Source organism: Heterodontus francisci, chromosome 5, assembly GCF_036365525.1.
Source record: "Heterodontus francisci isolate sHetFra1 chromosome 5, sHetFra1.hap1, whole genome shotgun sequence".
NCBI lineage: Eukaryota > Metazoa > Chordata > Chondrichthyes > Heterodontiformes > Heterodontidae > Heterodontus > Heterodontus francisci.
The window spans coordinates 42,556,430-42,579,641 of record NC_090375.1 but is presented as its reverse complement, the minus strand read 5'-3'; the positions used below and the strand labels follow the sequence as shown (position 1 = coordinate 42,579,641).

The following is a 23,212-nucleotide window of genomic DNA, read 5'->3' as shown; positions in this document are numbered from 1 at the left end:
CAGAATAATTACAGTCCAGTCAGTCTAACCTCAGTAGTGGGCAAATTATTGGAATCTATTCTGAGAGACAGGATAAACTGTCACTTAGAAAGGCACAGGTTAATCAAGGATAGTCAGCATGGATTTGTTAAGGGAAGATTTTGTTTGACCAACTTGGCTGTTGGTCAAGTTGATAGGCTGCCTCTGGGAGCCCTGTCCAGTTAGGGACGACGGACGGACTCTGCAGGCGGGAGGGCTTATTGGAGAGTTTGAAGATGTGGGTGGTTGGAGTGCCATTGGGAGAGCTGGGCACTGTTGGTATAGGTGGGAGACCATGAGGGCGCTGCAAGATGGAGATGCCCTCTGAGGATTTCTTCAATTATTAAAAGTGCATGTGGCCACAGCTGCCAGGCTAGCAGCGTAGAGTGGAGTCCATCCATAGGATGGCCTATGGCCACAGTTGTGACCCTCCAGCACCCGTGGCTCCAGGAGGGTGGGAGGAAATTAAAGGAGACCCCAAAGTAGGCATTTAATTGATAACAATTAGCTATCTGCTGCTGCTGGGCAGGTAGCCTGTGCTGGACAGACCCCACCTCTGGCGGGCATGCATCTGGGAGCTGCCCCGATGCGAGATTTCCTGATTTGGTTCCCGGTCCTGCCTCCAACCCGTCTCCGGGGGACTGAGAAAATTCCACCCTGAATCTCAGCAAAGATTTATTGGCGTTGGAGGGGTTAGAGTGCAGATTCACCAGATTGACACCAGAACTAAAAGGGTTAAATTATGAGGACAGGTGATTTAATCAAGTAGATTAAAATGATAAAAAGATTTGATAGAGTAGATACAGAGAAATTATTTTTCCTGGTGGGAGAATCCAGAACAAGTGAGCGTAATCTTAAAAATAGAGCAAGGAGTGACATGACCAAGCACTTTTTCACAAAAAAGGGTAATGGAAATCTGAAATGCGTTCCCCCAAAAGGCAGTGGCTATTGGGTCAATAGCACTTTTTAAGATCGAGATTGATGGATTTTTATTGGGTTAAGGATATCAAGGAAATAAATCTGGGTAAAAGAAGTAAAGGTACAGAACAGACATGATCTAACTGAATCGTGGAATAGGCTCAAAGGGCTAAATGGCCTACTCCTGTTTCTATATTTCTATGAGGCCAAAGTACTAAAACCAGCCTTTTCTAAACTTCCAGGCTTACAAAAACTCAACCAGGACAAAACTGCAATTCGGTAATATAAGTGAAATATAAGCTTTTAGGGTCAGGGCTTTAAGGCCACATGTCACATTTTGCTCATATGTTTGAAACTTGCACATATTATATAAATTGTTGGGAATTGGTTACACACAGGACAAATGATGGCAGCAGTAAGTTACAAAACTGTAATTCAGTTGAGGAGGTCTAACAACCTCATAAAATAGAGCAAAGCCATTGTTGAATAACTCACCATTTGGCACTGAACACAATGCTTAATAGTTTCATTAAAAATGTTTTCTTTTGATTGTAATGGACAGATGTTAAGCATATTTACAGAGCAGGGAATATAAAAGCCTAATTAAGGCGACTGTGGAGTTTTAAAATATCTACCTTCCTACAGCGACAGGCAAATTCCCTACTTTCTGCTCTCACTGGACCTCTCTGGGATAGAGCGAGGCAACCACATTGCTCCCAATGTTGCTTTTGGCCAATGGTCATGACCGTAGTGATCCAATGGAAGGTTTAGGACCCTGTCATATCCACCTCGACACACCTCACCCAATCCCTCAGCCCCACAAAAAAGTATTCGGCCTTTGCTGTGCTTGTTCTCACAATGCACCTGGCATCAGAAACTTAGAGAGGGGAAATTAACCCTACATTCTTCCATTCCATGGTTCTGCATATTCTTGCTCCAAAATCGAACAGGATGTGGTAATATATGAAAAATAGGAGGCGCTTTCCATATTGTAGATTATATTTTAAATGATACATTCACCATTTCTTTAATAAATGGACATTATTTTTTAAAATAAATAGCATTAATGGGATGTTCTCTTCATGAGAAAGTGTATGACAAACCCATGTTTCCTTTTGTTTGCAAACACGACATAAATCAGACTGAAATGAATTGTGTAATTATATGACTGACACATAAAATAACAAATAGCTCCAATTGTTCTTCTTCTACACCCCCCAAAAAAAGTTGTTTTCCAAACTCTTTCTCTTGAAGCCAACTCTTTTAATAATAATTTATGATCCAATTGCCCACGATGCAGTTAATGTTGGTTTAATGTCTTGCTTTCCTATATTTGGGTAAATTATCTTGTGACATTGTTGTATATAATTATTAAACATTGACATTTGTTTTATTCTGAATTTTGCCTTCAACCAGGAAAAACCAGGAAGGATTCCTAATGAAGCTTTGTATTTTCACTTTGTCAACCTTACTGACGGTCTTTTGGTCTCCAGTATCGTGTAGTAAGTAAAATGTCATTTAATGAGAATGCATTAGACTTCTGCGATAAAGCCTGGCTCCCCAACCCGAACCCGACTAGGCGCGACTACATGTGTCAGGTTCGGGTCAGGTCGATATTCCGAGTCCAGCATTTGGGCTTGTGTTGGGTCGGGCTGGACAGTGCTGCTTCCGGGAACTCACGGGATCAGGCTTACCCACGATTCCCCATAACTCCATCAGTAGGAATAGATTGCTGCCGGAACGGATGAATGATATTTGTGTTGGGTCGGGTCGAGTTGAGTGTGAAAAAAATTAAAGGACTCGGGCCCTGGTTGGGTTCGGGTTGGCTGTGGTCGGGTCAGGCCCAGGTCGGGTTTCAATTTTATACCCGAGCAGGCCTTTATTCTGTGATGCTGAAGAAACTATTATAATCATACAAAAATGACGGGCAGGAAAAGACCAGCTTGCAGGACACTCATGCCTGGAGCAGCATGACTGGATGCTTCCTACTCCACCCCCCAGCGGCTATGTAATCTTCTGGGAGAGGGTAACAGATAGAAAAATTGCCCTGGGACAATAAGGGAAAAAAATCTTGAAAATTGCTCCATGTCCCCTCAGGCAAAGGTTGTGTTTACGAGGTATAAGCATCTTAAATGCACAATTAATTGTGTGTTGCTGCAGTTGGTATCTGGCTGTGCTTTTTGGTGAAGTTAATGGAAAAATGCAGTCATTGCTCCAAATCGTAATTGCATGTTTATTTCTGTGACATATAAGCATGTGCTCACTTTGATGCAGATTTCACAGGTTAGAGGTTATTATTGCCATGGGTTTATGGATAGTACTCTAGGAAAGGATGCAAGAAAAAGCTTGTTGTCTGTTAGGCAGTTCTCCTCTTGCCCCAAACCTTCAACTTCTTTATGGACTACTTGCAGCAATCCACATCCATACCATGTATAAATTCACTTATTGCACCTGCTCCTACTTTCCCAGGACATCTAGTCTGTGGTACTTTGTAATTCACTTCCACTAATAATCTATGGGCTGTTAACCAGTTCTTCCTGGTTTCTGCCTTACAAAAAGCACCTTATTTATAATTCCAGCTGGTGAGCCTTTATCCCATTGAGATTCTTCATCCAATTTCTATCTTGTTTTCCTTAAATCTATAGCCCATTCTCCACAACGAACATTTCTCTTGTCTAATAGTTACAAAAGGTATATACTGCTCTAACCTCCCAGTCTCTTTAAAAAAAAAACTTTCATTTAAATAAAGAAAGAAAGAGCTTGCATTTATATACCACCCTTCATGACCGGGAGATCTCTCCAGCTCTTCTTCGAATAGTGCTGATAGATTTTTAACATCCATCTGAGAGAGCAGGCAAGTTAGGATTAGATTTGGTTTAATGTCTCTGACAGTGTAGCACTCCCGCAGTAATACACTGAAGTGACAGCCTGGATTAAATGATAAAGTCCCTGCAGTGGAGCTTGAACCATGACCTTCTGAAACTTAACTCTACAATTACAATGAATGTGAATGCCATATATTTGTATCTAATTATACTACCATTTAATTATATTTTCTTTTATCCAGCGGTAGATGACAGACTCAACTACAATGGTCTGTATGACAGCAGTGTGTGTCCTAATATTAGGATTGGACAAGATGATTTACCAGGCAAGTTTTCAGACTTTGAAAGGAACTTGGCACAGAGTGCGCCCGATAGCTCTCGTGGCAGTGTGCATAACTCGTATCTAAGGATGTGTCAATCCAGGCTGTGAATTCTGGCACAGATTCAGAGTACAAAATATTTGAAGAGCATCAAATTTCTTTGGGACCCTACTGAAAAAATATAAAAGTGACCTCGTCATCAGTTGCTGTACAGGCTGCGAACTCAGTCCACTGCTGCAGTTGCTAGGCCCTGAAGCAAGCATTTGTCTTTCTCCTCCCCCCATTTCATTTGGACTCTCTAACACAGTTGGATATCCTGCCACAAATCTCACAATGAGGCTGACCTCTGAAATGCCCTGGGATGAGTGTTGCTGCCAAAAATCTCAGGAACATGGCTGGCTTGGAGGAATATCCCGGCCACTGTGCTATTTTGAGCAACAATGGATATCATTACTAACACAGAGTTGCTTGATTATGAGTATCATAATTTTCAGCTTTTTAATCATTTAGGTGTCCTGCGTGAATCAAAAGCTTTTAAAAGGGCTGCAAATCATATGTCTTGGCAGTGAATGCTGATTGCTAACAATGCTGTAACCACCATCTCAGAAGGCTTTCATTTATAATCCATCGCATCTATTAATGTAATAGTTACCCCTTTGTTGTGATGCCAAACATTACTTATATATGTTCCACAACCCATTTAGTAAAGTTGGCAGAGTGACATTGGAGATGCACAATTTAATGCTTGAAAACCTATTTGTTATTCTTTTGCTTCCCCATACTCTCAGGATTTGATCTCATTACCCAATTCCAATTGGATACCATTCCACTTCGGGGTGTGAGGAGAGTGGAAGGTTCAACACCACTTCAGATTGCCTTCAGACTTGATAGAGAGGCAAACTTTGAAATTCCAACAAGGTATGAAAGAATCATAAAAATCTGCGCGAGTTTGCATGTGTTCCAGTTTCGATATCTCTCCTTGTCCCTGCAAATTAATTTCAAAGGGAAACTAATAGAAAGTAGTCTCCAAGATGAAAGATTATGCACAGCACAGTTTTAACTTGTGTATGGCAAAAAGATCCACCAATGTCTTTAATATAGAAAGATCTTTGCTTCCATTTCTCACAAGTAAGTTCATGTTAGAGGTTGTAATTTGGAAATTTTTCCTTTGTGAAGGTGTGTTATGTTGCCATCACATAAGATTTCTTTCCAACCAACTTATTCACACACAAAACATTGCTTCACGACAGCATTGGTGAAGAATTTCCTCGGAGCACCATACTTCTGCTAGACATGTAACAAAAATGCTGTTCAGGCATGAAAAGAAGAGTTTCCATTGCTCTTTCAGTGAAGTCACAGCAGTTCTGAGGAAATTCCAGCAATTATCTATTCCTTCTCCACATTATGGCTAGCTTATTCATGTCATTAACCTCCCAAGCCTACTACCCATCTTTGAAATAAACAGTTCAAAAATTAGACCCTATATTACTATTTGCTTTAAATATTAATTTTATTACCACTGTAATATTGGCTAGCGTGTGACAGTCTTACTATTATAAGAGGTGCGATATAAGTTACAATTACAGGACATGTAGTAGTAGTCAATGTGTGACAATCACACTATAGTGGAAGGTGTAACATTAGTCAGTGAGTGACAAGCTCACTGTTAAAGCTCACAACAATGGCAATATATTAATCAGTGAATGACAGTCTCACTGTAGTGGAAGGTAGTATTGTAAAATGAATAATAATTAGTTAGATATTATGATTACATTATTGAATCCTTTCTTCATAATATCTTGTTGCCATTTTGCTATTCAGGCAAACCTTACACTCTTGGAAGAACTTAATTTTAAAGCTAATTTTTGGCAGCCCTATTATAGACTACTGAGAAATTATTGCAATGCAGTTTTATTGAGAATATTTAACTTAGCAAGCTTTCATTAATTGTGTTTTTGAAAGAACAAATATGGTTTGTGATACAATAATATAAAAGCAAAATACTGCGGATGCTGGAAATCTGAAACCAAAACAAGAAATGCTGGATTCACTCAGCAGGTCTGGCAGCATCTGTGGAAAGAGAAGCAGAGTTAACGTTTCGGGTCAGTGACCCTTCTTCGGAACTGACAAATACTAGAAAAGTCACAGATTATAAACAAGTGAGGTGGGGGTTGGGCAAGAGATAACAAAGGAGAAGGTGCAGATTGGACCAGGCCACATAGCTGACCAAAAGGTCACGGAGCAAAGGCAAACAATATGTTAATGGTGTGTTGAAAGACAAAGCATTAGTATTTTTTTTTTACATTTCTTTTTTACATTCCTTTTTACATTTTTTACAATCTTTTTTTGCATTTATTTCATTTCATCTTAGTTTGTTCAGTTTGCTTACCCACTGTTTTTTTCAGGTTGTTTTTCTTCAGGTTTGCACTTGCTGCTGTTCAATATTCAGTATATTCACACCTAATCTGTACTAATGCTTTGTCTTTCAACACACCATTAACATATTGTTTGCCTTTGCTCTGTGACCTTTTGGTCAGCTATGTGGCCTGGTCCAATCTGCACCTTCTCCTTTGTTATCTCTTGCCCAACCCCCACCTCACTTGTTTATAATCTGTGATTTTTCTAGTATTTGTCAGTTCCGAAGAAGGGTCACTGACCCGAAACGTTAACCATGGTTTGTGATACAACCTGGCTCGATGAATCACCAATCAAATGTACCTCTTATTTACAAATATGTCAAAATGGTGCAGGAATTGCACAAACCAATGCTTCCAGTGAGGAGTGATACTCAGTTTCGAGAGATGCTATAGTCTATCCCCATTACTGTTCCGGAGGTTTACTCTGGGTATCAACGACTCAAGACTACTAAATTATTGTTCACACATAACATGTTTATTCAGCATTTCAAAATCTTATCTTCAATAGAGATTATACTCATGCACCCACGTAAACTAGGTTACTTAGGTTTGTCCGAGAGTCGGAACGGAGCAGGTGATCAGTTCTCCCCTTCCGATTCTCCAAGTAGTTGATCAGACTACGTAGTCCTGAGCTAGCTAGCCAGACTTCGGAGCACACTTTCTTATACCCTGTCTCATGCACGCTACCCGTGTGATCAGCCCGGGATGGGCCGGACCTGACTATCCGATGGACAGTGATTGGTTGGTCAGCTGCTGCTAACGCCACGGGTACGCTATGTCAGCCACAGTTGGTCAACCTTTCACCAGTTTTCACATCTGCTTATTTTTGGTAGTCTCATCCCTCACGTTTTGACCACATTGCATAGCTGGTTCTCCATTCTCCAGCCCTTGTCTGATACCAAGACATTACCTCACTCCGCTGACCCCCGTCTCCAAGCAACCAGCCCACATGGCACATCTGTTACAAATTTAACAGCAAGTTAGACATGCCTTAATGACTATCTTGCAGGTTTCACTACATTCACTTCCCCTTTATCAGTTCAGTTACATCATATTGCTGCTTCAATACATCCCACTTCCATGCTATGGTCACTTATTTACCACTTTTAGCTGCGCACACTACTTTCCCCACATCCCAGATTACATACAGTTCACAGTTTGGATTGTGGTCGCTTACAATGCATTTGCTGCTAGTGCTGCTTCCTAGCAGGAATGCCAGTGATCTCCCAGTTGTTTTATCAAGAACAAATTTACTTCATGTGGTTTTGTGCCTTTCATTTCAATGGTATGAAATTCCAGAGAAGAGCCAAGAGTTCCTAACAATCTGTTTAAAATGAATCAGTATGGATGTACAGACTGTGATGGTAAGCTATGTAGGGGTTTTCATTTCTCAAGGTAAGGCCATTTGCATTACAATACCATGGCACAGTGTGCTGATACCAATCTGTTGAGTTATGAAGTAATGGTACATGGGTACATGCCCAGGATTCCCACATTTGATGTTGCCAGTTCTCGCCAGGTTGCCTGGAAGAAGACACTGAATAAAATCTAGGTGCTTCCTCCCGAGGGCTGAAGGAAATTAGTGGGGGAGTTGTGTCTAGGGTACTCTGTTTGACAGCGAATGTAACTGCTCTATATAGTTATTAGGTTAAGGAAGTAGATAGCAGATAAATTTAGTAAGCTGAGATATTTTCAGCTACTCGAAATCAAAGTGGTATAATCTAAATAAAAAAAGAAAGACTTGCATTTATATAGCACCTTTCATGACTTCAGAACGTCCTTAAGCACTTTACAGGCAATAAAATACTTTCAAAGTTGGAATGTAGGAAACTTAGTAGCCAATTAGTACACAGCAAGCTCCCACAAACAGCAATGCGATAATGACCAGATAGTCTTTTTTATGCTGATTAAGGGATGAATATTGGCCAGTACACCAAGAATAACTCCCATGCTCTTCTTTGGCTGCATTCAGCTTTTAAAAGAAACTTAACAATTGGTCTCAAAGTCCTGGGCTGGCAATGGGAAAAATGGCTGGGTTTTTCAGTTACTGATCATTATCCAGAGATCTCTGGCAGAGATTCAGGTCTGTCAACATTGGAAAGAGCGTAACCACTCAAGAACATAACTGGTCCATCAACATTCACACAAAGAAATGCTGCTTTGATAAGTAATAGAATGTATGTCAGCATGAGCTACTGACTGTAGAAGAAGAAAGAATGAGAGACAAAAGATTGGAGAGAAAGATAAATGAAGAAATCAATGATCCCACTAATTGAATGAGTGTGAAAATTTGTAAAACTTAATGAATTTTGCTCTATGTAATGTAAAGTGAACGTTTGATTTCTTCCAGAATAATCTACCCACGAGGGCTGCCTGAAGAGTATTCCTTTGTCACCACCTTCAGGATGGTAAAAAACACAGTTAATAAAGTGTGGAACTTGTGGCAGATTGTGGATGAAAATGGCTACGAGCAAGTAGGCCTGAGGCTGAATGGCAACACCCAGTCCTTGGAGTTTTATTTAGTCGGCCTGGATAGCAACCTCCAATCAGTCATTTTCCGAGGAGTTTCGCCGATCTTTGATACTGACTGGCATAAGATCCTGGTGGGAGTGGAGAGGGACACTGTCAGCTTATTTGTGGACTGCCATCGAGTAGCATCTCAGCCCATTAAGCCGAAGGGCACCGTTAATGTAGACGGTGATACATTGATAGGACGACTGGATGCAAACCCCAAAGTATCAGTAGTGGTGAGAAAATCTTTCCATTTTGCTTGTTTTGATTGAGTCTAAAATCAAATTATTGAGAAATCCTCACTGGTATAATTTCCCTTTGCCCAATATTGAGTGCAAATAGGTACATGACCCACCTAAATCTAAAGAGTTTAGGAGCATGTTGGCAGAACCAAGGCTCAGGAATTTCTGACTGTAATTCCATTTTTTTTGTCTAGCCAGGATTAAATTTGTAGCATCTCGAGAGCCAAGTGGGAAGACATCCAACCCTCAGTGTTGAATCCAACACCTACAGGTTTCAGTAGTGAGCCAGCTAACTGCTCAGTCGTTAACAGTCATTGTGCAGCTGCCTGGCTCAGGAATAGGATCAAGTCGAGTCTGTCATGGAGGTAGATTTGGTTCCAAGTTTCCATTGCCAGATGTGTCAATGGAACCCACAGACACTCTGCTTACCTCCCCTCAAGCAAGCTGGTCACTAATTCATCATTAGACAGCATTCAAGTACAGGTTTAAAGTCTTGGCAGGTATTAGGAGCTCGTAACAAGTGATATGGTGAGCTGCATAATTCAAGCTAACAATTGCCATCCATCTGATTGCAACATGGCCACACAGCATAGTTCATTGAATTGTCTTTCCACCAGTTTTATGTGTGGGGGCTTCAGGACCAGCTGCTTTCTTGTGTGCAGTCCAAATATAGTAGATGCTGAACCCTGGATAAATGGTGGTGTATTCCCATACCCAGATTTCAGGTATTACTTTCCAGCAACTGTTGGCTGAAATCTCAGCCCTTCCTCATCCATTATATAACAGGCATCTTCTAAACATCCAGGGATCAATGCCATGCACCTTGTTTATTTTCCGCTTAAATACTTAATCGAGGGGGGGAGGGGGTGGTATTTTATGGGGCCTGCAAGAGCAAGTTTTGTGGCGGGCAGGGTGACTTAATTAGGCGGCAGTTGATATTTCGATTTACCCATAGTGGGTTCAAATTTAGAGATTAAGTCAGCGGCAGATTTATGGCATGTTGGGCCTCTCGCCGTCCTGTGGCGGATTCGAACTGTTAATACATTTGCATACCCAGAATACTCATTACCTTCTAATTAACTGAAATTAAGTCATACCTGCCAGATTAAGTCAGCGGCAAATGGGTATCTCGTGGCACCAGGTTCACGTTTGTTTAAAGGTGGTGCGCACCAGTTGGTTTGTGCAGCTGTGGCTGAGGTCAGTGATTTTCTTTCTAGAACTCTTCAGCACAAGAAAGGGCAACATTGGAATGGATGTTTGGCTCCAGGCCTGGGACCAGCAAGGGCGAATTGTGTTGGGGGGTTCGGAGGGTTGTGTGGGGGGGGGTTGGTTTGGTTTGAGAGGGTGGGGTTTTGTGTGCCTGGAGGTGCAGAGGAGGGAAACCAGGAAGCCAGGGGGCAGGGTTCGGGTGCTTGGAGGTGCGGAGGAGGGAAGGGCTGCGTGGTCTGGGTGTGGAGTCACTGGTGGTGGTGGGGATGGGCAGGGGGGTGGTTGGAGCATGTAATGAAGGTGAGGTGCATGATGGACTTAAAGGGAGGGGTCAGTACTGTCAACGTTGGGGTACTGTGGGGCCTCTGGAGATTCCAACGGGTTCCTGACCAGATTTCAGGTAATGGCCAGGAACGAAGTGTTGAAAATTCCAGAAAATCATGACCGTCGATTTTAACCAACTCCTCTACCCACCACCAATGGTTCCCCCCTCCTCCAGCCCTCACCACCTGGTGGGTTTGCTGCACAGGAGGGGTTAAAATCAGTTAAGTCCACCTACCAGCCCAAGGCTGCACTGTTCCCACCTGGCGACATTTTATCTTTGGCTGACATTGAGAGCAACCGCGTCTCCTGCTGAGTGCACACAACAGAGCTCGGTCTTCCCTACTGATGGATTAACAAAAATTGAACGGCCTTAGCCAAGGCACATGTATCACAGTTTATGCCATAAAATGTCAAGACACCTGCACACACACAGCACATTAACAGATCTTTCACACCACGACCACAACAGGCTGCATTCGTCTTAACCATATCTTGCACTCCAGAACCTGGGTGTTAAACGAAGCCATGGGAAATAACACACAGTTCCAGCCATTCATAACTAATAAAGGTCACAGGTACAATAGACTTTGGCAGTTTCAATTGAGCTCTCAGTGGAAAGGAATCCACAGGGGAAGAAAAAGGTCTTAAGTTCAAAACCTGACCATATAGTCTTATCTCAAAAGGAGTTCCCTACCGCACTTCGACAAGTGAAAGGTCATTTATCAGTGTGGTTGCTTGTTTATGTCTGGCGGAGGGAACGGTCACAGTCTTAGGGGGCTGTGATTAGGTTGGGGGGAAGGTCCAGAGTCATGTTTGGGTATTGGAAGGCTTCATAGGACGGGACACGGGATTTGACCACTACATTCAGGTTGATGGCTGGAGGATCTAGGATGAGAGTGGGCACTTCGATGTGGACGGGTGTTGGCACAGAGGGGAGAGATGGAATGTCAACTTTGATAATTACAGTGTAATGAGGAGAGGTTCAAGGGTCACAGAGGGAAGGTATAAGGTAATGTTGGGTGGGTCAAGGGTGATGTGACAAGTTGGAAGGTGGCAGGAGGAGGGTGGAAGGCGGAGAAACTTGTCACGATTCGCACCTGCACCATTTTGCAAAATGAGACAATGTATTACATAGGCATGTCAAGAGTGCAGATCGAAGTGAGAGGAGGCCAGTGTTGGGTGGAGTTGCTGCTGTGCACAACGGAGCTGCATAGAACCTCCTTGCTCATGAGTTTAATGGTTTAACATCATGGTCAAACAACTTTTTATTTCAATGATAAAAACAAGAAATACTGGAAGTACTCAGCAGGTCTGGCAGCATCTGTGGAAAGGGAAGCAGAATTAACATTTCAAGTCAGTGACCCTTCTTCAGAACTGACAAATATTAGAAATGTAAAAGGTTTTAAGCAAGTAAAGTGGGGGGGGGGGGGGGGCAAGAGAGAACAAAAGAAAAGGTGTTGATAGGACAAGGTCACAGAGAATAACTTTGCTTTTATTATTTCAATGCCTGTCTCATTGAAACAGCTATAAAGTTGCAATGACATGAGTCTCATACACCGAATATCTTTTCAACCTCGGAAGCAAGAGGACACAATGCAACAAAGGAGGGCTCTTGCTTTTCAGCAGTTGAGGCTGCAACGCCAGAAGGAGCCAGCACAAGAGGGGGTAGCTCCTCAGAATGATGCCAGCCAAGGAAGGCATCATAGAAGATGAGTGCTGGCACATTAATGCGTCCTCAGGACAAGGACTAACTTTAGATGCCAGAGATGTCTGAGGATGTCATGTGAAATGGTCACTGAGATTTGTAGGATCATTCAGCAAGACCTGCAGCCATGTTGTTTTGGTGCGAATCCAGTTGCCCTCAAGGTGACTGCAGTACTCAATTTTTTTCATCAGTGGTGCTTTTCAGGGCTCAACGGGCGACATATGTGGCATCTCACAGGTTGCCACTCGCAAGTGCATAAAGGTAACCAATGCCCTCTTCTGTCATACCAGTGATTTCATCTATTTCCCAGGAGACGAGGACAACCAGGCAGCAAGGTCAGTGCCATTCAGCGCTATCCCTCATTTCCCTAGAGTGCAAGGGGTATTTATCTGCACTCATGTGGCCATTAGAGCTCCCTGGGACCAGCCAGCTGCATTTGTGAATTAGAAAGGCTTTCTCTCTATGAATGTTCAACTGGTTTGCGACTGTAGGTGAAAAGTCATCCAGGCCTGTTCTCTTTTCCCCGGAAGATATCACTACGCATGCATTTTGTAAAACTCACAATTACCGGAAATGTTTCAGGCACCAGCCCAGGTTGACAGCTGAATCTTGGGTGACAAGAGTTACCCCCTTTGGACGTGGTTGGTGACACCAGTGAAGCATCCCCAAAGCGCAGCTGAAGAGCGTTACAGTGCAACTCACGCCTCCACCAGAGCCATCATCGAACGCACCATTGGTATGCTAAAAATGCGCTTCCTCTGCCTTGACCGGTCTGGAGGTGCTCTGCCGTACGAACCACAGAGGGTCTTGCAAATGGTCGTAGTCTGCTGTGCACTGCACAACCTGGCAATGCAGTGTGGACATCTGTTGCAGCAGGAGGAACAGGAGGAGCACCACTCCTCCTCAGATGAGAATGATTTAGATGAGCCTGAGGAGGAGACCATTAATGTGAATGAGCCTTTAGTGGATGCCAGAGCCATGTAGAGACATACATGGGGTACCAGGGACAACCATATATTTGCACATTTAGGCCAAGAGTGAGGCACTACGTGATTATTGTACCAAAGCCAGAACTCCATTGTTTCCCTAGAGCTCCAAATTCAAAACAAGCATCCTCTGCCATCAACAATTGCACGGGGAGTGGAGCTTTGCTAAACGCACTCACTGGTCAGTACTGAATCTGAAGAAATCTGTGCCATGACCACTCAATCAGAAGCAGCACCATCATAACATTACTTTGCATGCACCTGAACCCTCAAGTCTCTGGGTAGCTAACTGGGATATTACAGTGAATAACAGCAAAGTTAATGATAAACGAGTGACACATAACTGGCGCTTGGACTTGGTGCTTTAAAGTTCTTGTTTGACGACTTTTTTTTTCTGTTCATTTGCTTTATTTGATTTGTTAGATTAATGGAAATAAGAATGCTTCTGGTAGAACCTTATTGTGAAGTCCTTTCTTGAAAAATAGACCTTTCGAAGTAGATTGTTTGATCTGGCAAGTTCATTCCCAACACCTGCTGAAAATAAGTATGTGGCTGTTGCTGCCATATGCTCCAGGGATGATACTCCTGAGCTGCTGGGATTGTGTTTGTGGGATGAATTTTTTCACTGCGGATGAAGTCTTGTTCATGGGGCTGAAAGAAGGAGGCAACCCCGCTTTGGCTGGCGGCGGGACCTGGGGAGGCATATTCCCGGCAGTGGCCAATTACGTGGCTGCTGTCAGGCTGCCATCCCAATTAGGAGTGGCACCCGCCTCCGCTCAATCAGAGAGCCGGCAGCTCAGCTGCCTCAGCAGCGCCACTGCTAGCGGTGACCATTGCCGAGGCTGCAGCTATGAGGAGAAGCGCACTTGAAGAGGGGTAAGTGGGGTTGGGGCGATGCCAGCGCCTGGCATCGGTTGTGGGGGTGGGGGAGAGCCATTGCCGCTGGGGGGACCCCTCCAAGAGCCATAGAATGCCCAAAAAGGAGGACCCCCCTCCCCCCATGAGAGAGTGGGCTGTGATAACGGGAGTGCAGGTATTTTCTGCTATCTGTGGACATACCTGATATCTGGTCAATGCCCCTCACCATTAGTACAACATGCATCAGGAACTTACTGTGTAGGGTGTGCACTAACAAAAAAGTGCTATCTTACATGTCACAATGGAGAAACAATGCACATTAGGACTGCTCTATCCTTTTTGTTTAATTCATAATTGTTCTTTCTTTTAGTTTGAACTACAGTGGATGCTGATTCATTGTGATCCACAACGAGCGCACCGTGAGGCCTGTACAGAGTTATCTATACAGCAGGTAAAAAAGAGTTCAGCCCATGTTGCAATCTGTAAATTTGATCGCTGTCTCTCATTTTTCTTTGAAGCTATTATTCTGTCTCTGCTGGCTCTTTCTCCCCTCCCCTCTCTGTCTGTTTCCTCTTCTCCCCATTGTCTCTATATTTGCTTTCTCCTCTCTTAATGTATTTCTTTGCCTCTCCTTTTTGGCTTTATTCCTTCATGTTAGTCATTTTGAGTTTGATTTTCTCACTCCTTTGTCTCCTCCATTTGCATCTTTTTGTTTTGCATCTCTTTCCCCTCAACTTGTTGGTCTCTGTCTCCTTCGATCCCATGTCTATCTTTCTTAATCTGCTGTTTGTGTGTGCCTCTCTCCCCTCTGATTTTCTTTGTGTGATTCTCCTCAGTTTGCCCCTTTGTTTTGTCTGCCTCCTCTTGTAGTATATATTTTGGATATGGACAGATTATTATCACATAAAATTTTCTGAATTAATTTTTACCAAATTAGATTGGGATTCAAATATATCATTATTGAATCACAATTAAAAAAATAAAATGGGTTAAACCAAGATGGGGTTTGCATTTTTCACATTACAAGACATTTTAATGTTGTTAATCAATCTGAAACACAAATGATTGCAATTGGACACCTAGTATCTTTTTAATGGGGACATAAAACCCTTTCTTCTCAATATCCTTGGTTTCCCCAGATCATCCCCAGGGCCCTCACCCTCCATCAACATTTTGAAGCTGATGGCTGAGAAGTGCAGGAGAATGACACTGAGAATGACATTCTCTTCAATTTTATTCCATGAATAGAGAAGTAGTTGCTATGAAATTGTATTCAATTGTGTTTTCAGCTGGACTAGCGGCATTAAAGTCTTCTCATAAGGTGTGGGAATTGGTTTAGACTCAACATAATGGCTCACACCCTTTAATGGCCTGGCAACACACACTCCGAGGGCTCTATATGAAGAGTGATCACAAGGATGAGCTAGTCTGTAGGGCTACAGACCATGTAACGGCGCATTCCCTACCAACCTGTATCCGATCCACTGCGCTACCTTTTCTGTAGCAAAATATAAATATATGACTGTTGTAGATGAAAATAGTTACAATAAAAAGGAAATTAAGAGAGAGACATAGCCCAGTATGTGTCTCCACCTACAGGAAAGGAGAAATCTTGGGGAAAAAATATTTTTTATATTAGATGTTCAAAGTAAAGGTAAAAGCCAACATATATTTCTCTACTTTTTACTCCACCTCCTTTCTACTCTTCGTATATTAAGCCATTTTTAAATATTCGTTCATGGGATGTGGGCGTCACAGGCTAGGCCAGCATTTATTGCCCATCCCTAATTGCCCTTGAGAAGGTGGTGGTGAGCTGTCTTCTTGAATTGTTACAGTCCATGTGGGGTAAGTACACCCACAGTGCTATTAAGAAGAGAGTTCCTGGATTTTGATCCAGAAACAGTGAAGGAACGGCAGTGATATAGTTCCAAATCAGGATGGTGTGTGACTTGGAGGGGAATGTGCAGGCGGTGGTGTTCCCATGCAACTGCTGCCCTTGTCCTTCTAGCTGGTAGAGGTTGTGGTTTTGGAAGGTGCTGTCTAAGGAGCCTTGGTGCATTGCTGCAGTACATCTTGTAGATGGTACACACTGCTGCCACTGCATTGGTGGTGGAGGGAGTGAATGTTTGTAGATGGGGTGCCAATCAAGTGGGCTGCTTTGTCCTTGATGGTATTGAGCTTGTTTGAGTGTTGTTGGAGCTGCACCCATCCAGGCAAGTGGAGAGTATTCCATCAGACTCCTGACTTGTGCCTTGTAGATGGTGGACAGACACTGGGGAGACAGGAGGTTAGTTACTTGCCACAGGATTCCTAGCCTCTGACCGGCCCTTGTAGTCACAGTATTTATATGGCTACTCCAGTTCAGTTTCTGGTCAATGGTAACACCAAGGATGTTGATAGTGGGGGATTCAGCAATTGTAATCCCATTGAATGTCAAGAGGAGATGGTTGGATTTTCTCTTATTGGAGATGGTCATTGCTTGGCATTTGTGTGGCGCGAATGTTACTTGCCACTTCAGCCCAAGCCTGGATATTGTTGAGGTCTTGCTGCATTTCTACACAGACTGCTTCAGTATCTGAGGAGTTGCAAATGGTGCTGAACATTGTGCAATCATCAGCGAACATCCCCACTTCTAACCTTACGATTGAAGGAATGTCATCGATGAAGCAGCTGAAGATGGTTGGGCCTAGGACACTATCCTGAGATAGTTATGTTTGACTTACCAGGACAGGTGTAACCTCATATCATTTATTTGCGCCTGCATATGAATATCTATAGTTAATAAGTAGAATTGATTAGTATGATGACTCTTGTTATGATTCAGTTCATTAAGATGTTCTGACAGGATTTTTTTCTACACGGATGAAACAATTACTTGGAGCAAGTATTTAAAATCAGGGGATGCTGCTTCCACGTAACTAAGTTATAATCTATTAGCGCCCTGAGTGCCCAGTAGATATGAGCTGGTCTTTTTCACTGATTGAGATGTCTTCCTTCAGATTGTATATGGGAGTTGCCATCTCTGTGACGAATGATCAATGAGACAGAATCTGAAGGATGTGACTGCTGTTTTCCTAGTCCTCGTGGCTCAGCTAGTTAATGTACAGCATTGTGAACTGTGAGGAGGATAGTGTAGAACTTCAAAAGGACATAGACAAGATGGTGGAATGGGCGGAAAAGTGGTAGATGATGTTCGATGTGGAGAAATGTGAGGTGATTCGTTTTGGTAGGAAGAATGCAGAGAGACAATGGGCTGAATTTTACAGACCCCCTGACGCTGGGGTTGTGGCAGTGGGGGGGGGGGGGGCGTGCGCAGGGAAAATACCTCCAGGAGAGGCCTGCCACGAGCCTCAATGCTGGGAAAGCCCGCTCCAATATTGCTGCCAGCGGCCCACCTGCCACTCGGTGATGGGAGCCAATTTAAATATATAAACTAAATTAAATAAGTGAATAAATCGCCTTCTCGCTCCCGCCATCATCGAGGTGGGTGGTCCGCCCCGACTATTTAAATGAGCCACTGTGCTTAATCTCGTGGCGGCTCCACGAATTGCGACCCCCGCGGGCGGACCACTGATTCCAGCGGCGGAAGTATAAATTCCAATATAAGCCCAATATAAGATAAAGGGGACAACTCTAAAGGGCTGCAAGAGCATAGGGACCTAGGGGGTATATGTGCATAAGTCATTGAAGATGGCAGGACAGGTTGAGAGCACAGTTAATAAAGCATACAGTATCCTGGGCTTTATTAATAGGGGCATAGAGTACAAGAGCAAGGAGGTTATGCTGAACTTGCATGAGGCACTAGTTTGGCCTCGGCTGGAGTATTGCGTCCAGCTCTGGGTGCCGCACTTTAAGAAAGCTGTGAAGGCATTGGAGAGAGTACAGGAAAGATTAACGAGAATGGTTCCAGGGATGAGTAACTTCAGTTATGACGGTACATTGGAGAAGTTGGGACTGTTTCCTTGGAGAAGAGAAGGCTGAGAGGAAATTTGATAGAGATATTCAAAATCATGAGGGGTCTGGACAGAGTGGATAGGGAAAAACTATTCCCATTGGTGGAAGGATCAAGAATGAGAGGGCACAGATTTAAAGTAATTGGCAAGGGAAGCAAAAGCGACATGAGGAAAAACTTTTTCATGCAGCGAGTGGTTAAGGTCTAGAATGTGCTGCCTGAGAGTGTGGTGGAGGCAGGTTCAATTGAAGCATTCAAAAGGGAATTAGACAGTTATCTGAAAAGGAAGAACGTACAGAGTTATGGAGAGAAGGCAGGGAAATGGCATTAGGTGAATTGCTCATTTGGAGAGCTGGTGCAGACGTGATGGGCCAAATGGCCTCCTTCTGAGCTGTGACAATTCTGTGATTCCATGAGGAACAGGAAGTCTGGCTAATTCAGTATGCTCCCAGACACACTGAGACCAATTGTCTCAGCTACTGCCTGGCAAAAATTAACCAACTCAGCAGAGACTGGGGCATTAGACTTGGGATCTGCCCGGGTCCATTCCTCACTGGGAAGTTGACTTATCAACTGTTAGGAAATCTCCTCACCACTTATTTTAATAAAGCCCAAAAATAGCAGTGCGTGTGTGGGACTTCTGAGGAAAATATATGCTTTATTTAATAACTTCAGTTCTGCATTCGTTTAAAATTCTGCACTATTTCCTTCATATTATTAAATATTAGCTGAGGCTGCATATGTTAGAATTGGCTTGATTGTTTGATTGAAGCTGCCCTCCCCTTCTCCCTCCCATTCCCAGAAATTCAGACAAAGTTGGATTTAAAAGTTGGTGCTTTCCTGTCCGTGAGGATAGAAATGAACTTTGGAATTCAAGTCAATCTGTGCATCTTGCACTTTCCTATCTGTTGTCCCCTGTCTGTCTCTCCCTTTCTACTAATTTATGACAGTTCGTTATTTCTTCTGTTGAACTTGCTGAAGCAAATTCCGGATGTCCGAAGCTGCCCTCTAGATACCTATGAATGATTCAGGCACTGACTGTTCCACTGATTGGACATTGTTTCTGTGCTCCACGAGAGGGCATGTATCATTGCTCGCAATTCCATAATTTTGTACCCCTCAGAATATTTTGTCTCTTCCTCATTCCTTAACATTAAAATGCATTTTATTATTTTGGACTTTATCACATTTGATTGGTTGGCCTCCTTCCATCTACGAATGATGGACAGGCAGCAAACAATCCATTTAGGTGGGGTGTCTTGGTGCACCTTTGCTGATGGCTGTGAAGGCCAATCCTTGAGAGGCAGGTTCTGCCCCAAGTGCCGCAGGTGAAGCTGCCATTTGACACTATGAGAAAGAACTTGAATTCATTCCTCAGTTATCATGAACTTCTGGACTTTCCAAAGTGATTTACAGCCAATGAATTATTTTTTAAAAGAATCATTGTTGTTTTGTATATCTTAGGAAATGAAAAAACATTTATAAAACACCAGGATAATCCTTTTTCTCCTCCTAATTTTAACACCATCTCCCCCACCCCTAGCCCCACCCCCAAAGGCAGTGATGTTACAGTAGGGGTCCGTGGTCCTGCTGTCTGGTACCTCACATGTGTGAACCCAGAATGGTGAATGTCAGCACAGTATTTAAGTGTATGGTGACATTCCAACTTTGTCCTGATTTGACATCCATACACAGTTTATCCAGCAGGGAAATTACTGGATAGCAATCAGGAACAGCAACTGTCTCTGATCTTCTTTAGCCCAGGAACACTGAAGAAATTATAAGGCCAATGCACTATTTGAGATCAGGAACTTTATCATAAAGTGGAATTGAATTTAAAACTTGTTATGTCTATATGGCTCAGTTTGACACTGGGTAATGCATTTAGCAACTGAGCCATTGGGCTAAATTTTGTTCCGGTGATGGGGGTCCTGACGGCGGGCCGTAATGTGTGGGGGGGGGGGGCCCACATTGTCCTTCCGTCAGACCCCAGTTGCAGTTCCATGGCGGGCAGGCAATTAACTGCCCGTTGTCAGGGACACCATCCCTTTAAGGGACAAGCTCCCGCCTCCAGAGCCACTGGCCAATTGGAAGGCCAGCAGCTCTGCAGTACCGGCAGCGCCACCGGGGTTGGGTGGAGGTGGGTGGTGGTGGTGGCTGTTGGTGAAGGTGGTGAAGTGTCTTCCCGGGAGGGCAGTGATTGCCACCAGACATTCTTGGATTTCCTCCAAAGGAGGGACCCCCAACCCCACTAGGTCGCATCTCCCCAAAGCAGCAGGCTCCTCCACCTTTAATATTTGACCACTTAAGGGCCTCAATTGGCCTTGGGCTTTGGGGGTGGGGGTGTTGGGGGAGGTTGTCCTCAACCTTTCCCACACCAGACTCAATTGGAAGGATTGGGAAGGCGACGGGCACTCCACCACCAACCACCCCCCCACCCCGCCCACTGCCTTCTGGTGCAATTTTATGGGGGCCCTCCCACCCGTTCCTATCCTTAGGGGTGCCCATAAAATTTGTCCCGTTGAATGTGTTCTCGCTTTAGAAAATTTCTAAGTCATTTTTTTTGTTATACTGTACCTTTGGTACTCGTGCTGGATGCAAGGAACGTTGATTCGTTCCAGGTGGCCAGCATTACTAAGCGGGCAGAGAGGAGGCATTTAAAGAGCTGTGGGTGAATCAGCGGTTGTGCATATACTACCAGAAGCCCAACAAAATGAGGGCAATGGCCTTGTTGTTCATCCTGGCCTTGAACCTGACCTCAGAGAACTGTCTTGGGTCTTAGGAACAGGCAGAAGCTCCATCCCATTGAAGCTGTGCTGTTCTACAGGCCTAATCAAAAATTTGCTGCTCATTGTCTAGGCTACATGTTAAGAATGAGCACTTGGCTAAGGTGCCAGATGGTGGCTGGGACTAGTGGAACAGTAGCTATCAAGATCAGCATTTCAAGAGAGAAGGGGAGAAAATATGTTTCGGCAAAACAATAAAGAAAGCTTTGTGTTGGAATAGGGCCACCAGCCAAGTTTAACATCTGGCAAATATACCCAGCAATTCCTGTTTAAAAAAATCTTCTTGTACCATTTGGCAGGATATCAGACAAGACATGTTTGGTACGACCACGATTTGCACAAAAAGGTGAAACAAATTGCAGATACATGACTTTATGTGATAAAGTAGCACATTGGCAATGGTACTGGACGAGAATGAAACCGGATGGATCACCTGGCATCGGCCTGGGCACCAGAAACGACAACGGCAAACCCAGTCATGTCGACCCTGCAATATCCTCCTTACTAACATCTGGGGGCTTGTGCCAAAGTTGGGAGAGCTGTCCTACAGACTAGTCAAGCAACAGCCTGACACAGTCATACTCATGGAATCATAACTCACAGGCAATGTCCCAGACACTGCCATCACCATCCCTGGGTATGTCCTGTCCCACCGGTAGGACAGACCCATCAGAGGTGGCAGCACAGTGGTATACAGTCAGGAGGGAGTTGCCTTGGGAGTCTTCAACATTGACTCTGGACCCCATGAAGTCTCATGGCATCCGGTCAAACATGGGCAAGGAAACCTCCTGCTGATTACCACCTACCACCCTCCCTCAGCTGATGAGTCAGTACTCCTCCATGTTGAACACCACTTGGAAGAAGCACTGAGGGTAGCAAGGGAGCAGAATGCAGTCTGGGTGGGGGACTTCAATGTCCATCACCAAGACTGGCTCGGTAGTAACACTACTGACCATCGACAAGATGCACTGCAGCAATGCACTAAGGCTCCTTCGACAGTACCTTCCAAACCCGCGACCTCTACCAACTAGAAGGACAAGGGCAGCAAATACATGGGAACACCACTACCTTGCCAGTTCCCCTCCAAGTCACACACCATCCTGACTTGGAACTATATCACTGTTCCTTCACTGTTGCTAGGTCAAAATCCTGGAACTCCCTTCCTAACAGCACTGTGGGTATACCTACCCCAAATGGCCTGCAGCGGTTCAAGAAGGCAGCTCACCACCACCTTCTCAAGGGCAATTAGGGATGGGAAATAAATGCTGGCCTGGCCAGCGTCGCCCACATCCCATGAATGAATATATAAATAAAAAGCTGGCCGAGTCCTAAAAGACATAGCTGTGAGACTGGGTATGCGGCAGGTGGTGAGGGAACCAACAAGAGGGAAAAGCATACTTGGTCTTGTCCTCACCGCAGATGCTGTCCATGACAGTATTGATAGGTGTGGCCACCACGCAGTCTTTGTGGAGACGAAGTCCCGCCTTCACATTGAGGATACACTCCATCATGTTGTGTGGCACTACCACCGTGCTAAATGGGATAGATTTCGAACAGATCTAGCAATGCAAAACTGGGCATCCATGAGGTGCTGTGGGCCATCAGTTGCAGCAGAATTGTACTCAAACACAATCTGTAACCTCATGGCCCGGCATATCCCCCACTCTACCATTACCATCAAGCCGGGAGACCAAACTGGGTTCAATGAAGAGTGCAGGAGGGCATGCCAGGAGCAGCAGCAGGCATACATCAAAATGAGGTGTCAACCTGGTGAAGCTACAGCACAGGACTACTTGCGTGCCTAACTGTGTAAGCAGCATGCGATAGACAGAGCTAAGCAATCCCATAACCAACAGATCAGATCTAAGCTCTGCAGTCCTGCCATTTCCAGCTGTGAATGGTGGTGGAGAATTAAACAACTAACTGGAGGAGGTGGCTTCACAAAAAGCAGGACAAATCCAACCCGGCCAATTACCGCCCCATCAGTCTACTCTCAATCGTCAGTAAAGTGAAGGAAGGTGTCATCAACAGTGCCATCAAGCGGCACTTGCTTAGCAATAACCTGCTCAGTGACACTCAGTTTGGGTTCCGCCAGGGCCACTCAGCTCCTGACCTCATTACAACCTTGGTTCAAACATGGA

At 44.1% G+C, this 23,212-nt stretch overlaps 1 protein-coding gene across 1 annotated transcript in view; it reads left to right on the top strand.

Annotated features, from left to right (window-relative positions):
• Positions 1 to 23,212, top strand: part of LOC137369533 (collagen alpha-3(IX) chain-like) — a 181,356-nt gene that overhangs the window by 4,767 nt on the left and 153,377 nt on the right. Inside the window, exons 2-6 of the mRNA XM_068030800.1 lie at positions 2,353 to 2,438; positions 4,004 to 4,087; positions 4,870 to 4,999; positions 8,849 to 9,245; positions 14,704 to 14,784. Coding sequence (XP_067886901.1) covers positions 2,353 to 2,438; positions 4,004 to 4,087; positions 4,870 to 4,999; positions 8,849 to 9,245; positions 14,704 to 14,784 — 778 coding nt within the window. The remainder of the gene's footprint in view (positions 1 to 2,352; positions 2,439 to 4,003; positions 4,088 to 4,869; positions 5,000 to 8,848; positions 9,246 to 14,703; positions 14,785 to 23,212) is intronic.